Source organism: Parus major, chromosome 5, assembly GCF_001522545.3.
Source record: "Parus major isolate Abel chromosome 5, Parus_major1.1, whole genome shotgun sequence".
NCBI classification, from domain to species: domain Eukaryota; kingdom Metazoa; phylum Chordata; class Aves; order Passeriformes; family Paridae; genus Parus; species Parus major.
The window spans coordinates 21270252-21292999 of record NC_031774.1 but is presented as its reverse complement, the minus strand read 5'-3'; the positions used below and the strand labels follow the sequence as shown (position 1 = coordinate 21292999).

The 22748-nt window shown below is 38.9% G+C and overlaps 1 protein-coding gene across 1 annotated transcript in view; it reads right to left on the bottom strand.

Annotated features, from left to right (window-relative positions):
- Window positions 1-22748, bottom strand: part of HSD17B12 (hydroxysteroid 17-beta dehydrogenase 12) — an 83056-nt gene that overhangs the window by 9132 nt on the left and 51176 nt on the right. The window contains 4 exon segments of the mRNA XM_015631231.1: window positions 2740-2821; window positions 8204-8238; window positions 18283-18327; window positions 19297-19361. Coding sequence (XP_015486717.1) covers window positions 2740-2821; window positions 8204-8238; window positions 18283-18327; window positions 19297-19361 — 227 coding nt within the window.

Sequence of the window (22748 nt, the reverse complement as noted above, 5' to 3'; positions counted from 1 at the left end):
GATACAGCCATTTCCTTAACCCTGCCAGGAAATATTGTCTGAAAAATCAAAGGCTACCCAGCAGTTCAAACCAGAAGAGATTTCCACTTCTCAAATTCTTCTAAACCACCTTTCCACCTTATCCTGCTGTCCAGTGAGACAAAAATAGCAGGTTCTGCTATGGTTTCTTGTTTAGTAAAGCAATACAACCAAGTAGGATGAACAGACTATCTTCAACTGAATGAACTAAACCATCCCATCCATGCTTGAAGCTAAAATAAATACTAAGTAAATTAGTTCAAGTATTTAAGAAGCAGTTGCTCCACACCAGATTCAAAGTGAGCAGCAAAGCTATAGTACTGCACCTCCTTTACAGTCTTCCTTTGGTCACCATGTCCCCAGTGGTTTAACACAAGTCCTAACTGAAACAAATACAAAGTTGGCAGGGGCTAGTGTTTTTCCTATCAAGGCCATCCCACTGAATTCAGCCTATAAAAGAAGCAACAGAAACACTCCCATACTACTGGACTATTTCTATAGACACTCTTCTGAGCATACTTGGAAGATCTGAAATAAAACTGGATTTTGCTGTATAGCAGGTAGGTCCTTTACTCTTCTTCTTCTTCAAGTTGCATGCATAAGCTAGCAGAAGGCTCCATAAAAAGCTTATCTGCTGTTCAGCTGCTTTTTTTTTCTCCCTCTCCCCTGAGTACAAGTTCGTAAGAAAATTCAGAAGCGAACATGAACAAGACAAAGTCTGGCTTAGCAGCAACCATTCAAGTGAATCCTCTGACCATCCTCTTGCAAGAGTAAGGTACCTGCACGGACATGCCAATTAGTTTGGTTCAGTTTCTAAACACAGCAGGCAGGTGCATGTGCAATAACTGCACAGAGTATACTGATAATCTATTAAAAATAACTACATTATGCTAATGAAAGTGCTTTGATCATTCAAATTCCTAACTATTCCTCCATGACAAAAGTCCTGATATTAGCTACTGCTTCAGATATAGACATGAAGTATAAAAGACTGTCTTCTCTACTGCTTGCAAAGAGCTTGCTATAAAGAAAAGATTCATTTTATATGAGAAGAGAAAGCAACTTCCAGTATACAAATAAGCTTTGGAGTTGTTTTTTTTTTTTGAAACATTTATTTCAAGACAAGTTGGTTTTTCTACCTCCACAAGCTATAGTCTCTCAACAACTTTGAACCTGAAGTCTTATGAATGCTCTCTAAGTAAACATTCCCTGAATACACAGATAAGCATTTCATGTTAGAAAATTTCTTCTCCTTGGATATCCAAATATCTAATAACAAATCCAAAGGCATAGGGGTGAGGTGGGAAATGATATAATCATATTTCACTTCTCATTATCATTAACACAGGTAGGTAAACCTGTCAAAATATAGCAGTATGATTCCTTGAAAAGTCTCATTTCAGTGTAAACTAGGGAATTCTCCACAGGAAGGTTAAAGAGTTGGACCACATTTGTTCCTGATAATTAGTCAAAGTCATTGACTTACACATGAAGGGTATTATGCTTTAAATTCCCTTTAAATGGATGAAGGGGAAAAAAAAAACCCTAGAAACTGCAGATACAGTCTTTCTATAGCTACATTAGGGGAGTCACTTTCATGCTCACTAATCTTGCTGTAGGAGATGATGGGTAGTGCTGAGAATAGACAGATTACTTGACCTGTAACTTAAGTTTTTAAGGGGAGGGGAAGAAATATTTCAGATTCCCATTGAAAAAAAAAAAAAAGACTAACCAAAGCAGTGTAAGGTATGTTAGCACTAAAATCAGAAGCTCATTTGATTGCATAAAGCTTAAAGCACTACCACAACAAAAGTGACCATTTGTATTAAAACAAAGAACTGTCCTCAGGAAACAGTTAATCCAAGGGGAAATTTTATCAGCTAAAGCTACTTCAGGCTTCTAAACTTAAATATCCCCTCTAGTATGAATGAAATAGTGTGCATCAACTCCCTTCTGGGAATATGAAGATGTTACTGAGAGTCTACAGGACATGTGAGTCTGTTCTGACATGAATGACACTACTGAAGGTTTCTTCATCCTGTCAAGGTTCTGCTTAGACTTAGACTGCTGAGATGCTTGAAATAGTCAAGTTAATTACCAGGTATGCCTGAAAAAGGTGCAGTGCCATACTGCTTTAATCCCAGTGTAAATGTCTCTTGCATTCTATTTCATCACGTATGCCTCAGTTCCATGCTGGGTACCTACATTCTGTCATATGTATCCAGTGTTCACTGGAGATATTGTAGGGCAACATTTTAGAATCCCCTGAAAGTATCTTTGGGAAAAAAAAATAAGACCAGCTGCAAAAAGATGAAACTGTCCCAGTGACACAAAGAGAAACCAGAGCATATGAACTTAAGATGAAATGTAGATCGTAAAATCATCACTGAATTTAGGGGAAAGAAGTATCAAATAAAGTGTGTTAAACTTAGCCCATGTCCTTTCTCAACTTTACACTAAGTTTGCTTGGTACTCTACTATCCTTTTCCATGTAAAAATGGAATGCATGAGGAAATACATAAAATAGTCATTTCCATGCCAGTAAATCCTTACACTCAGTTTTCTCTCAACCTTCCAGCTTTCACTATTGGAAAAACTCAAGACAGAAACTCTGTACTTTTAGTTCATGAAAGCACCACTAGATGGACACCAAAACATTTATTCCTGTAAGTGTTGACTTATGTTTGACACTTGATTTCAGTGTGGAAGGGGAACACTTACTTTGGTTGCAGAGTAAAGAGTCAGCAGTGGAGTTGGACACATCCCTGAAGCTGATGCGATATTCAGGATTATCCCTTTTGATCTGAAAGGAAGTAAAGATATATTAGAATGAAATAAAGGAAACATCTTTCATGTTTCCAAAAATTACAGCAAGCCTAAAAAAACCCTTTAGAACGCAACTGAAATTAAGATCTGTCTAAAAACCCCAACCAAATCCTGAATTTAAATTCGATTTATGCACAGTTAAAAGTATCCAAGCAGCTGACATAAATCAGGAGCAACTCCAAGGTCAATACAGCAAAAGAATCAAAGTTGTATTTATATACACACACACACTGTGAGCTAAACTATGCAAAACCATTGAGTCAAGCTGTCACAAGTTCAAGAGGAGCTTCTACATCTTAGGATAAGATGGCAGAAATGGCAACACAGTTTTGTTGTATGATTTACACTTTGATAATTCCTTTCATCTTCTAAATATTACTTCATAATGAATCTTCAAGATAGCAAGGATCTGAACTACTGCTCAAATATAGAAGTATTTTAATAAATATAGAAGATGTTCAGTGGATGAACACATAAAATCAAAGTTGTCTTACAGCTGTATTACAGTAACACTGAAGGTATTCATCAGTAGTATTTGGGTAAATATACCTGAAATTAGCAACCACCTGCTCTGTCAAGCCATTCTAAAGCACATGCAGGTAGGACAGGAAGGCTCCTGACCTCCCAGTACACTGATTTGAGCCATATTTATTTCTGAGACCAGTTTTACCTACCAAATCAGACATATTAAGTGACATGTAGAAAAAAATAATTAATTTTAAAACCTTCATGCAAATTAGGGCAATTCCTGTCTTAGAAGGTGCTGCAAGACAGTCCAACATAATGAACGATAAATCTCTACTTCTTCGAACCCTGTTGGAAATGTAAGCCATTTTACCTCAACATAGCAAAGTATGCCACGCTCAGTGCAGTGAGAACACTCCTGCAGGTGGACATGACACAGCTCAACTCCTGCAGATTCACAAGAGTTTCCATTGTATTTGATCAACCAGGTATACCCTACACCACTGCTGCCACAATCATTTAAGTAACCATCTTAAACAGTAATTTAACAGTAATTTAAGTCACTGTTAAAAACTAAAACAATATAAATGCTTTGGAAATCATGACAACAGAGTCAAACCAGCATGGCTTGTGCCATGACATAACCGTGAGTTACATCTGTGACTGATTTGTCACAAGGAATGAGATGGCAAATGTGGCACAAAAGAATAATTTCAGTCATTCAGGATTTCAAGCACCTTTTCCAAAGTTCATTGTGTTTTTCAGGAGTTCCCTGAAAGGCTTGGTTGGTGAAAAGAGTAGTAGCATGGATCAAAATATGCAGCATGGAAAGCATAAGATCACAAATTAATCAGGAATTTTCAAGACAGCAGAAGTGGATGTTAGAAGCTAACAGTGGATGCTAATAGTTTTTTGTATCAGGACAGGTGGTGACTGTGATATTTATTCATTATCTCAAATGAAGATTTATGCATTTTTTAAGAGATTATCAGATTGGAAAATACTATAAGGAACTTTTTTAAAAGCTCAGGCTGCTATGTGAACAGACTACAGAATGGCAGATAAAAAAATCAGTATTAAGAGTATCAATAACCAACAATGCATACTAAAGAAAAAATTGTGGATAATCACAAACCTTGATGGATTCTAAATCTATAGTGTCCTTCATGAAAACCCTGAACAAGGAATTCTCTTTTGTGCAGCAGTCACTAAAACCAGCCAAACAACAGGATGCTGGAAATGGCAGGGACAGATCCTCCACCACCACCAAAATCTTGTATTACAGTCTACAAACCATCTTTACCCCTCAAAATACAGAACAGAAATATTAAGAAACTGATGATTTAAGAAAGGGGAAGTGAAGAAAAAAATCCACTCTGATACATCAATTTAGTTATTTAAGAGACTATTAAGAGTAACCACGATAAGAGGACACAAACTAACAACTGAAAAAGATCAAGATCTTGATATATCTTCTCAGAATACAAAAGAAAGATGACATTTATTTAAATGAAAGATGGAAATTTAGATCCAATAAAAGAAAAGTACTCTTCTCATATTCAGACTAGGGAGTACTTGCCACAAAACTTAACTGAGGACAAAAGCTTAACAGATTCAAAGAAGGATAAGCATTGATATGGATAAACACGAGCCTCACACATTTAAAATAAACTGATGCTTTAGAAGAGAGGCTGACATTCAGGCTGCAAGCACAGGTCTCACAGCATCTGGCCACACTGCAACTTTCTAGCAGGAGTCGTGACCACCACCTAGATGGAGCGAATTAATGGTTTGACCCAGTAAAGAAAACCCTCTTGGAAAAACAAAACATAAAACATTAATAGCAGCCCCTTGCAGAAGCTGTGTATTGGTCTCTTTGAAGCAGTCAGTGCCACTGGGGGTTTTGTGGTTTGTATTTTTACATTTTAAAGAAAACAGTCCTAGCCTTAAAAGCTCGGAACTTAAAACCTCCAGATAAAATGAAATTGAGAAGCATGTGAGTAGGGGGAGCACTCTCAATTACTCCAATTACAATTCTGCTTCTTAGAGGAATTGCAGAATAAACATTTTCAGGGAGGGATCTGAAGAATTACTCAAGCATCAGTGTGGTAAAAATCAATTTGGGCTTCATCTGATTTGACTGTGCCATTAATGGGGAAAAACCCCAAAACCAAACAAAAAAAGTTGGTTAAGATGAAGAGAGCCAGGCCCACACCCTCACACCTCCCCGTCATTCTACCTTAAGCGGTCCAGCACCAGGGAGGCTATATTTAGCCATCTCCCTGTTGCTGTGGCAACCAGTGCCTGCTCCAGCTGCATGCCAAGTGGAAAGAGCAAGCTTCTTCTGTAATGTAATTATGCACTTGCTACTTTCCTGGCAATAAATACCATAGCTTGGTATTTGTCTAGCAACAGCCAACTGATTTTTGGTAGCGGTGGCTTTTTTTTTGTTCCCCAAGACATCAAGCCTCATTTTCAGTTCTACGAGTTTCCCATCACAGACAGTAGCCTGCGTATTTATACAGGAACTGCTCATCTAAGTGTAATAGGAAGCTTCAGATAATAAATTGTCACTTTAAGTGTTCAGAGCACAGGAGAGAAGTCACAGCAGAGAACTTAATTACCAGAAGTGGCATTCATCGAATGCTGCTGTGTTTATTATAAATAAAAAGTAAAAGGCACACTAAGATGTAGCTTTGTTTTCTTTTATCAGACCTGGATGCAAAGCATACAAAGCATGCTCTGTTTTTGTATTTATCTTGCAATATATTGTCATAAAACCAACATTCTAATATGCAAAAGTACGTACTAGAGCAAGCTGCAAGATGCTCTAACACACTATGTCACATCTATCTACTCGACATGCCTTCCTCCTTGAACAAGTGAGGAATGACAATGAGATTCTTAGTCTAGCTTTATTCTTAGAGCCTGGAGCCCTTTTTCTAGCCTGTGGTCCCATGTGAGAAATATATGGCTGACCTAAAGAGCAGCCAAGTCCAGCTCAAATTCATTCATGCCCTTCGTTTTGCTGGACATCCATGTTCTCCTGTGGTTACAGACTCCTAGAGGTGTTAATGGCCTGTGAGCTATGACTGCAGGAGTTGGCAGCTGAAGGCATTGATTCTGTGCACTGCAAACCCAACCAACTTGACAAAAATCAAATAGAAAATGGAAGCTTTTTCAAATATTTTTCCTTGAGACAGAAACCAAGGCTGTCATCCAAATGGAGTAGTCTTTTAAAGTGGTTCCTTATATTTAGGAAAAAGTTCAAGATGTGCACTTAGTTTTTTTACCACTATTAACCTTTTCTTTCCAGGCTTCTTGAGCATTTATCCTTGGAATCCCTGAGGTAGTCATGCAGTTAGAGAAGTAAGAGGAAAGATGATGTGTGCTCAAGGGCAGTTAGAACCAGGACCCAGCAGGATCCTGGCTTGTTTCATTTCATTCAAATCATCTTACCCAGATGGAAATGTAACAGAAAAACCTATGCAGGATATTCTATAAGTATACATCATTCTGTCCAGAGAAGCTGAATAGATAACTCTGCTAAATGCATAGCTACAATATTTATTTAAAGAAAGAAGAAACTGAAGAAAGAAACTGTTAAGAGATTTTAAGTTCCAAAGCCTAATAATTAAACAACATTAAATCTCCTCAGAAGTATAAAGGTTTTGGTCATGTTGGGACCTTCAGGAGACAGTGGTTTTACAGAAAACAAGTCCCTTTATCTATCAATAATAGTACAAGGAGTAGCTTCTGACCTATAAGCCCTGAGTATGTATCACCCCTTTACTATAATCCTCAACCTCTACTTCAGCTTCATTGGGAAATACTACACTACTGCCCCAGAGCTCAGTCTTGGGTCTATATTTCTAATTCAAATCTCTTTAGATGAAATAAATGTATTCGTATCTCCTGATTAGCTAAGTAAAAATCATAGCTCACCATCACCCTGATGTGCTAGATGCTGACTCCCATAATGACCACTAGCTCTGACAGTCTGCACCCAGGAAGAAGCTTTGTTTTAAAAGTGAAGCATCTATGCATCTGTGCAGCAACACTTGAATAACTGAATTCTGGTCTGCAATGAAGACTCTCAGATAATGAGATGACACAAACTAAACCCTTTTCCTTTTTTTTTAATCATCTTTGTGAGATTTGGAGGCTTGCCCCTCACACGGACTCCTCCTGCCGTATTCATTTGCATGGTTCTACAGAGGTTTTCCCAGTATTGTGAACATGGCTCAAGCCTGATCCAGGGCAAACCCCAGCAAGGCAGGGTTAGCACCCCAAAAGAGATGGCAAACAGCCAGCAGAGCCAACATCAGCTGAAAAACAGCCTGGGGGGGCTAAATGGAAATCATGAACCTTTTGATTTCACCTGGGAGCTAAGCTGGGAAGTCAGTACATGTCTTCCCTGTCGACAGTGGTGTGTTATTCTAAAGAGCTGGTGTCCAATTCTACTTTTCCAAATGATCACAGCTTTTCCTCAATATACCTCCTACTGTATAATGAGAACAAATTCTTTGCATCCATTTTACTTACAATGACTTAGAGAAATAGCCTTAAGAAGGTTATTCCCAGGAACTGTAACCACCCCCTCAGAATAGCAGGTTGTTGAGTTAGTGCTGATGAGTCAGACGGGCTTTTTAATTCTGTTCTAAAAGGAATCACCACAACAGTGGAGAAGGGAGAGGAAAAATAAAAAGGGAATCGAGTGGAAAAGGCTTCCACCGTCTGATGATTCATGCACCATCAGCGTGACTCACCCAGCATTACTCTGCCATTAAAACATGGAGACCAGGCTGATTAGTCACAGTAATGAATTTTTCAAGAAAGGATTCTCCCCTATAAATAATGATGACTTTGTCTGGATAGTGTTAGCGTGACTCACCTTTCCAGCATGCCGGGCAGCACCAATCGTGTCATCTGCAAAAGGAAAACATTCGTGATGGCTGAGAATGCAGACACCAGACAGCCAGAGACCGAGGGAAGCCTCCCTTCCTCCCAGAAGCAGCTGCCACCCCCTCCACCCCAAGCACGGCTCGGGGAAGCAGAGACCATACTTTGCGTAGGCAGTTTATTTTTATTCTACCTGGATAACTTGGCTCTGTCAAGTAGTGTGTGCACTCAATCTGGTGAACCCATCTAGCTAGTAGCACAAGAGTAAATAAAACAAATGCCTTCACCACTCTGCAGTATCCATGGCCTCTAAAGAACATTAAAACACCAGAGAACTACAGTACATGTACCGTCTTCCTCTCCCTGCAAAAAACACCCTTCTTCCTCAAGACTGACTAAATTTACCACCTATGCCAAGATTCAAAACATTATCCAATACGTTTTAGCTAGGCTAACTGAACTGCTGAGTTTAAGACAAAAATAAATTATGGAGCAGCAAGAGCACTGACAGAACTAGTGAATGTAAGTTTCCTACATTATTACCTACAGAAAATATTTAAGACTCCAAAATACTTTTTGCTGATTACACAGATGTTTTCACACTGAAAAAACTACATCCCTAAGAGGAAAGTTGCCTGGCAAACATCCTCACTGCTCTGGAAACTCCTGCCATTATTATGACTCTGAGCAATCCATCTACAAGCTGGCTGAAGGATTCTCCAGAGGAGTAATCCTAAAACAAGATTCCTAGTTGCAGACAGAGCATCTCTGACAAGGGAAACAAATTAAGCACTGATCCAAAGTTGGGCAAAACTTTAATTAGTATAAAATAGTTAATTTTCCCACTCTACCATCCTAAAATACAATTTAAATCCAAAACTTCTGCCTTCTTAAAGCAGTAACAAAATTCTGCTTGTGCAAAATTCTTCCCTGCCCCAACTAACCCTATGCATAACTGTCACTGACACCAAAGACAGATCACACAAGAAATATAAACTGCTACCACTTTTGACATCAAAAATGTATTCTAACAAGGTTTTTGAGAACATGGGAGGTAGGTAATAAAATACTAAAACCAGCATACACCAAAATGTAATGATACTCCCACTGATCCCAAATTACCTTGATAGCATAAAATATAACACTGAATATTTGAATAGTATGGAAAGAAAAACACACACAAAAGAAATCAGCATATACAGGCACACAAAACACCTGTAAGCACTTTCACTACAAAGAAACCATTTTTATTGTAGGAAGCTACTCATTTTATTATCACGACTACATTAGTCCTTACATATGATTCAGTCTGGGTTTGAGGTTTTATTGTTTGTTTGTTTTTATTTTTTAATTATAAAACATACCTTTTCAGGAAAAAAGGAGAAAAAAAAATAGGAAAAAAAACACAAAAGAAAACAATCTCAGTTGATTGCAGACACACAAAGAAAATGCCAGAGAAGGGTTGTGTTTTGCATTTTATTGGCATTTCTTCCTTAGAATAGATTCTGCCATCAGCCACACTGCATGACAGTTTTGATATGGGACTGTACAGGCAGGAGGTGAACAGGCCTTCCTTTCATGAAGTCAGCTGTTGACACACTTAGCTGTCAGCACTGCCCCAGAAGTCAAACTAAGTATTCAGAGCTGATAAGCATCAACAAGCTAAACAGATCTGATGCAGCTTCAAAAAACCCTCTAGTATTAAGTTTAAGCATACATGAGCTTTTTCATACACTAATGCTTCAAAAGAGATGTAGAAACAACTATTTCTTTTAATCTTAAAGGATGAAGAATGATTTGGGCTGATTTTAAGACTAGTTCAAGATTGGAAGAGCTTTTATCTGATCCAAGTTTTATGATCTCTTCCACAGATCCCTTGGCAAAAGCAGCATACTGTTTCTTGCCTCTCAGGGCAGTGTAATGCTGCATATCATCTCCACAGATTGGCACGCGGACATGGACTGGAATTGCCTTCCCTTAGGCAACGCATAAATGATCTGAAAAAACAGTACACAATTTCCCACTGCAGAGGAGACCCCATGTTAGAAACTTTGTCATAAATCCACACAAATGCATTCATTGGTCTAAGTCCAAATTACAACCCACCAAGCAGCTCTAACAGTTTATCACAAACCCGCTGGCTACTAAAATATGCTACAATAATTGCTGGACTTACATAAAATAAAAAAAACTATGAAGCCATTGACAGCTGAAATACAGCAATAGGTACACAATTTGGGGGAGAAATTGAGAAGTCTCTCACTACCAACTGTGTTAAATGGTTTGTTTCTGAAGTTCAGCTGGACAGGCAATCAATTTTTTTCCCCTCCACAGAAAAATACTGATGGCAAAACTGGGCTTCATACTCAACATCACTTCCATTTGTTTTACTAAAATTCTTATTTTGAGGGAACTTCAAAATTCTGTGAAATAAGGTAAAAATTTCTATCAGTATTTTTACACCTTTGTGATTTGTGAAGAAAATATACTTATGAATATTCAGTACCTTGATGTAAAAATACCATTATTTTTAAAGAGCAAGATAACAGAAGGCAGTGTTCTGAGTCAGACTCACCTGACCCAGCCAACTGCACACTCAAAGTGCATGATTGGAAAAATGCTGGCAGAGTATTCTGCAGCCATACTCAGGTCTGGCAATTTTATACACTGTGCACACATGTAAAATATTTTCAGCATTAATTCAAATAAAACAATTAATAGCAGAAATGTAGTTTTATCACTAATAACGGTGTCAGTGGTGTCCACCTGTGCTTGTATTGTATGATCCTTATCCAAAACAGCCAAACTGGTTCACACTCATCTGCAATAGCTGTAATTTCAGACACGCCATTATGGAAAAAGGCATTTCAAAACCTAAACATCTAGAACTGAATTAATATCTCCCAGATAAAGAATCCAAATTTTAGCTGTGTCTTGTTTAAAGATAGTCAGTTAGTTCTGCAATGGTGTGTATTTCATAAATGGCAAAGCCTTGCAAGGCAATCTACAGGAATTTGCATGCAGGATGTCAGAGAACTTTACAGTTCTTTGAAGGCAATTTAATACAGGTGGAAGGAAGTGTCAGGAAGCCCAAAGGAGAGGTTGGGAGCTACCCTAAAGAGCGCCTTCAGCTGGTGATTATTGAACATGGTTAAGCTTCCTTCACATGACCTTTTTTTTGAAAGAATACTACTTTCCACAGAAATATGAGTGCTACAGTTGAAAATACAAATGTTCCCAAGACTCTGAAGACTCGGGTAATTCCAGACAAGTAGTTGGGCTACGTGAAAACTGCCAGTTCATCTAAAACAAAGTGCTTTTTCTTTTTGAAAATTTACATTGGAGCATGTCCATCTGACAAATTTGTCCAGGACAGACTACTCAACATCAGAAGCTGTTAATCTTTGATATTTTACAGGGTCTGTAAAAGTTGTATTTGGCAGACTACCATGAGGAGCGGTTGTTGCACTCTATTTTTTTGTGTGTGTTTTCCTTTAATGCACATATAGTGCTATCATGGAGTCTGGGGTACAGTTGGTGTGGAGGGTTGCTTTGTTTTTAAGTCAACTTCTTTCATACCTAACCATCCAGATCTCAAGTTCCAGGATGCTCAGGGCAAATGACTAACTTAAGGCAGAGACTGATTACAGACCAGTTCAATAATCTTTTATAGGCAACTATCATTTCTTGATGCCCTTTTATTTGCAACTGCATTTATTACATTCCTGGCAAACACTGGTTGCATTGTCCACTCTTCCTCACGAAACCTGTCCTCTACTTTCTAGTTCTGGAAAAAGTAACACCACTTTTACCCTAACAAAGCAAAGATTCCTACTTGCAAATATAAGAATGCACAGAGTTATAGCTAGATTTACATTCTAAAGCAGGCACAACAATTAAAAGCTGCTATTGGAGGACCAACAAACATAGTTGGAAATTATAATCACGGATTTCCAGTGATTTTTCTTCGAAGAAAACCTCCCCTTCTTAGTTATCACTGCATTGTAGTATTTTCTCAATCTGGTCCAAGCAATAGCTCAGAAGTAGAGACTTTGGAACAAATAATAATACTAATATGCAAAATTTTTAACATCTTTCAAGTGATGTTACTCAGACTACTAAAATACAGCAGGAAAAGGTGAGATAAATATTCAAAGTCATCCTTCACACCTTATGGGTCTCACAACTGTTATACAACACCAGAAATCGAATACCACGGTTGCATATTTAGAGAGAAATCATTCTATGATGTTACAACTGCATGTCATTCTTTCCACTTTGAAATGGTATAATGATACCCTTTCTATAACTAGAACTAGGCAAATACAACAAAGGGTGAGGCTTGAGAATTTGGACAAGTTTGCTACAGTGTTATGCATCTAAGAAGCTTCCCTCATTCACAAACCTGGGGTGAAATTTTAACAACTCAGAGCAACACAACTTCTTAAAGAGCAGGAATTCCCCATGGAGCTCCCACTCATGTACAAAAACATCACTGTGACCATGAGCCAACTCAAGAGTGTCAGGGCAGAGGATCCACACAAGTTCACAAATGCAGTAGTTGTTTAACCAAGTTAACTGGTTCCCTTGCCTGCAGATGGTACCAGAAAAACTAAGGAACTGTTCTCATGCACTGGTAATTACACTGATTGTGAAAGCTCATTCTCAGCATCTAGAAAGTTTTTTTATGTGTCTGTCTTGAAACAGTAACTTCTTAATGCAGCTCATACCCCCAGCCAATCAAGAATTATTTGTATTTGTAGAAACTAGCAAATAAACCTGATGTAAGCTCAATTCACACAGTAACCCAGGTGGCCATATCAGGGGCACCAGACATAAAAATCCAACAATAAAAGTAACAAGGTCTGCTCATTTTCACTGACTTTTCTCTGAGCAAGTTTTAGAAGAGGAAGTTTTCCATATTTAGAGCCACAAACTTTTGAAGTTAAAAGCTGAAAGCTCTCAAAATAAGCATATTTCTCCTCTTGCCCTTTACACAGGACAAAGACTGCTCAAATAATAAAGCTGAACTTTCTCTTTTCTAGAGGCAAAATATGTTTTTGTGTCAACCCCTAATCTACAGAAAGCCACAGAACTCTAGGATTTCCTGAATTTCCCCAAGTTACTTGTACTTTGAAGACAAATCCCCAGTGATTCTCTGACGATCGCTTAAAAATACTTATCAGAACTACATTTCCCTTGATCCAGCTTCCTGTGTATTACACTCTCAGACTGAAAGTCAGCAAGGTGAAAAACCACAACATTGAATTTCTCCCTCTGGAACATCTGAATGATATTCATGACCACCTTCACAGGATGCTTACTCCTTTTCCAAGCACTGGCAACTGTCCCTTCTCTGTTTTAAACTTGTATTATGTACTTGGCTAGATCACTAACCCCCTCTTTGATTACGACTGTGAATAAATGTTAAAAATCTCTTGACTAGACTGGAATACACACACACACAGGGTTCTTGCAGGGGACAAGCAACTACTACCTGATTTCTGCTAAGGTACCTTTACAGATGTAGTATTAGGCTGCATTAGCCCATCTGAATACACACTGGGGAGAGAGAGAGCAAGAGAGATATAATTTCCTCCTGTCTTTTCAGGATTGCTGCTCCACAGGCTTTTCTTCTTTCTACACAGAGGTCGGCATAAAATACTTCTCCTCTTTATCAAATACACTAATTTCTGATCTTCCTATTAATTTTATATTGGTTTTGGGTTCTGTTGTTGCTTTCTTTCCTAAATTCACAGTTTCAGACTTTGTGGTAGTTATTCCCATGTCCTGCCTGAGATTCACAACCTGGTGGAATTCACCTCTCACTACTCCTCCATTACAGGGGCAGCTCACACCAGATATCTTAGTTCAGCACGAAGCATTTATGTATTTTGAAGTCTTGAGAAAATTAAAAGCATCTCAAATATGACAACAAAAATCCTTCATGTTGTAAAGCCTATTAGCCTTTTGTACTGACAATCAGTATAGAACATGAGTAAAGTCATCAATGTGAAGACTACCACAGACACAAGGGATGTATATGTACATAATTTACTCTCCCACTTCACCTCTTGGTGCCAATTTCCAAGGAAAGCCTGACCTGCAAGCCTAAAATTTGCATCCCCCCACAATATAATAGCCTGCAAACCAATCCAGCTCCTTGCTTAACCAACCGCTAAGCCAGCACTCCCTCCACTATTTAGTCCTGCTCATTTTTCAAGAGAAAATAAGTTTATGCCTCACTCCCAATGCAATTAGCATATTGTGACGCTGCAAAAGAAATAAACTTGCAATTCTTTGCATACCAAGTAACTCTTGCAGCTTTCAAAGGACAAAGAAGGGCTACCTGAAGCATTTGAAGCTATCCTCTGTGCTCATAGACCTACCCACTTTTTCCACGGGACAGCAGTTCTAGAACCCTTGGCTTTCAGAACATTAAGCCAACAGCCAAATCAAGTCTATTTTTCTAAGTGAAACTAAAGGCTGTAGAATACAAAGATGAAGTTAATACAAAGGAACTGTGATTAGAACTATACAGAGCAATTTTGATTTCTCAACACTTGCTGGTTAATGAAAAAACCCAGGGATTCTGACCTGGTATTTCACTCAACGCCACTAATATTTGTGTCTCAAAATGCAACAAGATATCCAAAAGTTATAATACAAACACACATTACCTGAACTGCTACCAACATTCATTAAAGTTCTGCTATTTGAATCCCTCAAGAAACTTGAGATGAGATTATGACAAGAATAATGAAACTATATACACTACCTCTTCTTCCTCATTTATTTGTCAATTAGATCCTTGTATACTACTGTATTAAGTCTCAAGCTCTCCTGAGAAAATACCACAAATGAAAAATCTTCATTCTATTTATGGCATCAAGACCCATAACACTTATTTGTTTGTATATTATATGAAGACCAGAGTTACTTCTGCACTGCACACATGAAAATGTGATATTGCCCTGACAGCTTAAAAAGCATCTACTTTGGCTGGGGTACAGGGTGATATTTTGTCAATTTTTTTAACCAGTATTTTAAAAGACATGAGATTTCCAACATGTTTTAAGCAGTTTTACATGGCTTATCTTCAGTGATGTACAGGGTGTTTTAAAGGCAAATCACAGTAATTAACACTTCATGCTAGACTGAATGAACCCCAAAATTGCATGACTGCATGGTTCACAGGTGATCTAATCCAACAGTGCTCTAAGGACACGATGGGGGCAGGCAAGGAAGCATGGAATTGGATTTGGGAAAGACATAGGTTTTAAAAGATCTGTCAGAAAACAGGTTCTCAAAACACCTGCCAAAAATCCATAGTATTAGATGCTTTGCTGCTGGGAAAAATACTGAACAGTGGGACCAACTAGGCTAAAAATTTGTCCTGTGAGGTGAACATGTCGTCTTCTCTCTCAGTGTGTCCCTTCTTACACACTGCATATCCCCTAGGAAATCAAATGAGCTGATTAATTAAGAAAAAGATGGATCAAAAAGTTATGGGATGAGCATTATGCTTCAAAATTGCCTATACTTATGGCAACAAAGCAGATTTCAACATTTCTGCATAATCCATCTGTGCTATTTATCCTGACTTGCCCACTTCAAGTCCAAGGGCTGTTTCAGCCAGAACTGGAATTACTTGACATACACACCAGAAGAGCTGTGCTGTTCAAAAGGTGCTGCTCACGGCTCATGGTGCAGGCTACTCAGAGGGCAGAGGACATCATAATCTTTTAGGCTCTGACAAAGGTTGGTCCAAAAGGCAAGGAAGTGGATGTCAATGCTCTAGAACATGACAGTATAAGTTATGTCATACCTCTGACGAGGATCTGGAGATACTGTGGGCAGAGCCTGAACAGGTAATAGCTCTGCCTTTCCTGTACTTTCACATTTCAGCAGACCTTCAGCTTCTTGCCTAAGAACTTTGTGCTCTCTTCCATCACAAACTTTGTTTTTAGTCAGACAAGGAGAATATTCTTCTTATTGTTTTTAAAAAACACACACAAATATTCATACATACACACACACACACATATATATAAGAGATGGTATCAACCTCAAAAATGGAACTAAACATTCACAGGATTACATCCTAAAAGTCTAAGTGAAAAGATACACAGACTTCTCCTAAATTTATTTTTTTCATACCATGATTCTCTAGTTCTGTGGGTTCTCCTGAAAAAGTGTCTTACAGATGGCACACATCCCTAACGTGCTCTTCTCCCCAAAACACTAAGCATCTGGCGTGCCTACTGTCTAATTACACAACATGCTCATGCAGGAGAAAACATTTTCAAGCTTGGAATCTTATGCTCAAACTCTGATTAAATGCAGTAGCAGGAGTTGTTCACAGTCAAGAAGAAAGTTTTCAAACAGAAGCAAAACCACTATTAACACACAGCAAGCAGATTTTCAGTCAAAAATAGCCATTTTTGGCTATTCTTGCGAAGAGTTTGAAAGGACACAAATCTTACAGGAAGCTGTATGACAATTTTGTTATATTGCTGACGAACACTGACACTACAACTGAAGCATTAGATTACTTATGAAAACAACACAATCTAGCTGCATCTCTGGAACTTTGGGTGTATGCTGATTTAAACTATTACAGTACCCTCCCATCTTCAGAAATACATACTGAAGTAGTTAATCTGTAACTTTTCTACTATAACAAAATGCTCCCAGGAAGACTGACACCCCAAATTATTTTATCACTGAATAGTGCACTCCCTCTGCTGGCACAGCACAGACCTCACACTTCAGCAGAGGAGGTCTGTACATCACACTTCTTCAGATGTAGCTGAAGAAGCTCAGTTAACTTAAATTACTTCCTTAAGAGAAAGTTTTCTTAAGAGCAAACTCATTAATAACTGACTTCTCTGATTAAATCTTGCAGGGGGACAACAAGACACCATGGGCTGTCCTTGGTCAACTAGAAAACTTGTACTTGTCAGTCCCACGGTCATTTTCCAAGTGAAAGGCTTCTGAAGACTCTCTTATAGCATTTCTAACTTTCCAACAAGTAGTTCTGAGCTGTTAAACAAAACACACACAGAAGTAAGAACTTGCAGCAGTAAGCTGACATTACCAACTCCCATTCAGTCAAGCAATGGCTGCATTTTCACTGTTTGTCTGTTTTGACAAAGTGTGAGAATCTTATTAAAGCATTGTTTTAAGAGGTGCTGTGCCTCCTCACATGAAAATCAGAGTTTAGACTCCACAAAAGAACTGTACTAGATTACTTTAGCTGACCTAATCAGAAGAGTTGCAATAAAGTCAAATCTTTCAAGCCGTCTTTGAAACCTCTAATATTTTAGCTTTGAGGCAGAAGGTTAACCCTTGGCTAATAGAGATACACTGTCATGCATAAGAAAGTTTAGCAGTGAATACTCACAAGGAGTTTCATCATTACACTGATAATACACCACCAGCATCCCTGTGATGTGTAAGCAGCTATTCCCTCTGTCCTTCTTAAGGTTTGCTGTACTAGGATGAAAACCTCATTTTAGAATGGGCCTCATGTTAATTAACAAGAGAACCACCATATGTTTTAGCCTGAAGTCATGCTGATTTCTTCTCAATAAAAACTTCAGTTTAAATATCAAAAAGTGAAGGCAACTTCTGATGTAAAGTTAATGCACACTTATGCGAACTTGGTTTTCCTTCTTGCTCATATACTTTGCAGAAAATATTTAAGTGCTTTCTCACTACAGTGTACAAAAACCATAGGCATGCAGAGGTAAGGGCTGCCCACCCCAAAAAACACAGATGCAGGGAGAGAAGAATGAAGCATTTACAAGAAGGACCAGAAGAACAATTGTGAAGAAGCATTAAATGCTGTTTTATGTACTTACCTTGCTCCTTTCAAATAGCTAATAGGCATCTTTGCAACAAATTACATTTCACACAACCATCAGAACAGTTCAATATTACAATTGGAACTTCTGGGTTTCTCCAAGACAAAAAATGAACCTGTAGTCTAACAGGTCAAAGTAATTCCCTCAGACAACTGAATCTTGTTTTCTGGTTTTGAATTATCAAGAAGTGTTGGTAACTTACCTTACAAACAGATATGATGTTAATGTTAACCATTTTGTCGATCGTCTGCAAGAACACAAAGTTTTGGGGTTTACTCATTTTAAGTTGTTTCAACAGTATTTATACATCCTCTGGATTTAACTATCCTCTGGGATAAATTATCTGCCTTTTCTCCTTGCCTGCCTGCTAAAGTATGAAGAACAGTGACAGGCTTTCAAAGCAAAGTCTGTGAATTGCTCTTTGTCAGGTTTCTTCTTTGATTAGGGACTTGCATTAATACAGAACCACACAGGTGTATCACACTTGACACTATTTCCTAACACTATTGGCAATATTTACGACCTTCAATAAATTCTTATCTTTTACACATTTTAAAATTAACTACCATATTTTACTCTTCACCATTTTAATGACTTTCAGTTTATTCAGGAGGTAAAAAACTAGGATTTTTTTTATTTAAATTATTTTTGCTAAATATCATGGAGCTTATTTGAAGGTGAACCAAACACTAGACGTATTTAACAACACTTAAGCAGAAAACACAAAACCACAATGGACCCAGTGAGCTACAACGGTTTCAGAAAGAAAATCATGCACTAGTGAAATTGTTCATAATCAGAGTTTTCAATGTATCCAGTACAACCAAGATTGTCCCTACACCATGAACTGTCCAAAATGGTCTTATTTAAGTTTTGTAAGTGTTATGGACTACGCAGCTTTCATCTATGAAATTGCTTGTTCCCCTTCAGTCACGTAAGAAACCCCCAGCACAAGCTAAAGCAGCTCATAAACAACAGCCAGATGAGATCAGGGACAGGAGCAGGAGAAGCAGGGAAAATACGTAAAGAACACCACCAAGAAGTGAGACTGCCATCATTAGCATTGTGTTATGCTGCTTATGGGAATCTCCAAGCTTTTGAACACTTGATTCTAATCAGAAAAGCTCATTATGTGTGTTCCTTAACCAAACCTGAATACTTCTGTAACATCCGCTAACCACAGTAGAACACTAGAGGGTACCACAAAAGCACTTACCTTCTCCAGATCTGGAATATCAAGAAAATATTCAGGATAAGCATAGGCAATTCCCACATTGTTGACTGAAAGAAAAATATAAATCAGATCACTTGGATGCCCCCTGATTACTGACAATTTTCAAGCAATTAAATGCTTCAAATGTTGCTTTTAAAGACATTCTAACTGCTTTGGCCAAGTTTCCTGAACTGGAAACATCCCGGCGCACACGCTGCGGAATGCGGGAGCACAAGGCCAGGCCATTTTAACGCGTGAGTGTTAATTCTCTCATTGTTTACAAGCCGCCGTGTTTAGCACCTCGCACCCACGCCCCACAGCGAGGGGGGCACGACGCTGCCTCTGCCACCAGCAGTTGTCTGGTTGCAGGGGGTTGTCTGCGGGGGTTGCGGGGGTTGTCTGCGGGGTGTGAGCCGGAGAGCAGCTGCCTGGCGGACAGCAGCTGAAGCCGTGTCACGCCGTTTTTTCCACAAATAAATGAGCCCCTCAAGCGCGGTCAGAGGCGAGGCGCAGTGCCCGCGGAGGGCGCGGTGCGCGGCGCGGCCGCGAGGTGGCAGCAGAGGCCGGCGCGGCCGGGCGGGCGCGCCCCGCACCCCGCCCCGAGCGCCGCCGCCCCCGCGGGGACCCCGCGCCGCCGCCCGGCCTCCCTGCACGGAGATTCCCCGCGGGAAAGCCTTCTCCCCCTCAGCCCACACCTGCACGGTATTACTTAAACCTCCTAGACTGGGTTTTTCCAATACTTTACACTGGCACGGTTTTATTGTCGGACGTGAAACCAATACCCATCCTCTAAAACCCAGCCCCAACAGGAGGAAACTTCTAATTCTGTTCGAAAACGGTGCTGCTCTGCAGCCTCCAGCTCCATAGAGCACATTGATATGGAGACAAAAAGCAGCAACCAAAAGGGATCTCCGCTTCCTAAGTATCTGTTGTTCATCTTACGCAAGTGAATCGCGTGACATGTGGTTGCTGTGGCAACATTTTACATTTATATAGTGTCTTACACCCCAGAGAATCCCGAAGTGCTATGTATGCTCAGCAGCACTGTGCACCTCCAGGCAGCAGTCTGCACGGGGACAAGAAACGTCGTCAAAAGGCACTGATGCCTTTTTCAAAAAAATAAAATAAAATAAAATAGCCCCTCCATCTGTGCCAAAAGCTATCGTTTTAAGACCCAGCCTGAAAGATAATTTAAGCATCGACAGGGATGCAAGATGTGCAAGAAACAGGAGGAAGAGATTCTGGCAAAGTGCGCCAACTTCATTCGGAATTCCCTCAAGCTCTTTTAGTCCAGATCTTAGTGTATTTATGGAAGTTCATTAGTCACGCTGTGTGTTTCAAATTTTTAACTTTAAGATAACCTTTAAAAATTGAGGTAAGGAATTGAGGGGAACAGGGAGTTGGCAAATTCCCAGCAGACATTTGCTATATTTAGAAAGAGTGAAAAGTTTCTAAAAGGAAGAAGATCCAGTCTTGCTACTGCCAGAATGAACCTAATTTTTTTTCTTCTTTTCATCCAAAAATAAACTATTTTTCGTTCCATCTCTCTGGAAAGGATTTTGGCTATGAATTGTGGCAGGGTTATGGGACTAACCTTGGTGATTCTCTCCAAATTTAGAAGGCTTATATGATTCATGCTACAGAGACAGTCACACAGAATTCACACCCTTTACTGCAGACTAGGTCCCAGATAGGCACCTTTCCACTTTCTGCAATCATCTCTGCTGCAAGTTTCTAACACACCATTAAAAAATCAGGTTTTGGGTCATACCACCATATTTTAAAAAGAAAAAAAATGGATGGCAACAGTGTAAGATACTGTCCAACACAAACTTCTTTCAAGAATCAGAGCTATTTAAGAACGGCAAAAGGAAGATTTCCCACCTCTGCTTGTTTAACATATTGCTGTAGCTAGCACATGTTCGAAGTCACTGACAGACGCTGTTTTGAACACACAGCAAAACATTATGCAAACTCTTTTAGCCTTCCTACGTGGGTGAGAAGAAGCTTCCAAATAAGAAGTTTACAAGGATTTCAATCTGTAAGTACTTTAGTTAGACTCTGTGGAACTCCGTAATTAGAAGCTCATTCTTGAGCAGTATGTGCGGAGACTCCTATGTCTCCAAGTATAAGGTTAAGAAATAATCAGCATTGATCACTGGCAGCTGTGCTGTGCTACCAATGCTTCTCATACTTACTGTTCCAGATGAGACCTGAAAGAAGAAAATATACTGGAACCTGAGAACTCAACCCTTATGGCTGGTCTCATTTAAATCCATGTTTTCCCTCACACAAACATGAGAAACACAGCTCAACAAAAGCTAAATTCTGGATTGCAACAAATATTACATAGTTTAAAATAAAAGGCACTAAAGCAAGAGATTAATTACCACAAAAAAAATTCAAATACTATCCTTCTGGAGTAGCCATCATCTCTGTGGAAAAATTACATTGGCAAATGGTTTATATTAATACAGCTATATATGGGGGAAAGAAAATATCCACGTATCATGTAATCTGGTGATCTTGAGCGCAAGATCTACTAAAACTGCTAGTGATTAATTAAAAAAGAGGCTTCTGCAAACCTGCACTGACAGTGGCTGCAAGAAAAAAAAAAAGTGGAGGAACTCAGCTGGAGAATACACAACTCTAGAGCATTTAGTTGCTATTTTTACCATGTTTTCAGCTAAGATGCTCACGCAAATAAAAGCAAGAAGCAGGCTATGTTTAAGGAACGTGCTTTGTTTTCCTGTAATGATCTTACACAAAATTTGACACAGACACACATTGCTTTAGTGCCCAGTTTGTGCAAGGCTATAAGAAGTCAGATTTTCATGATTTTGTAAATCACCATAACCTAATCACAGCCTAAAAAATAATAAAAACCCTTCCAGTGGGGATATGTGCCTTGCACAGTAAAAGGTTTGCTGGTGTTTTGAGACATTTAAACAATCTACCATTCTGCAGCAATTGCTACGTGACAGGCAGCTTGCAAGCCTTACACTCTCTGAGTGGATTTTGACAGGACAGATTAGAATGTACATTAATTTTACTCTTCAAAGTTTCTTTGGAACTTATTTCCTTCAGAAACAAGAAACAAGGCATTCACAGCTGTGTCACAACTACTCTTTACACAAAACACATCCTTGGCAGTTGAAGTTACTCCAATGGCTTTGAATTTTTATTGCAATTAAATACTGGATGCCATGAGTTGTATGTACTCAAGTCTGTTAAAAGTGGTAGGGAGCATTCTGGGGTTTATCCTTTAATGTTTTTTAATTGCATTTTTATATACACTATTTTCTGGAGCTTTATTTTCAAACAATGAACAACAAGATTCACCTATTAGCAACAAAGTTCATAGAGTATATTATCATGTATATAACAAATTTGTTTTGAAATATGCCTAAAATACCCCACAGTTGCAGCTCCAACTACTGCACTTCAGGTTAGTA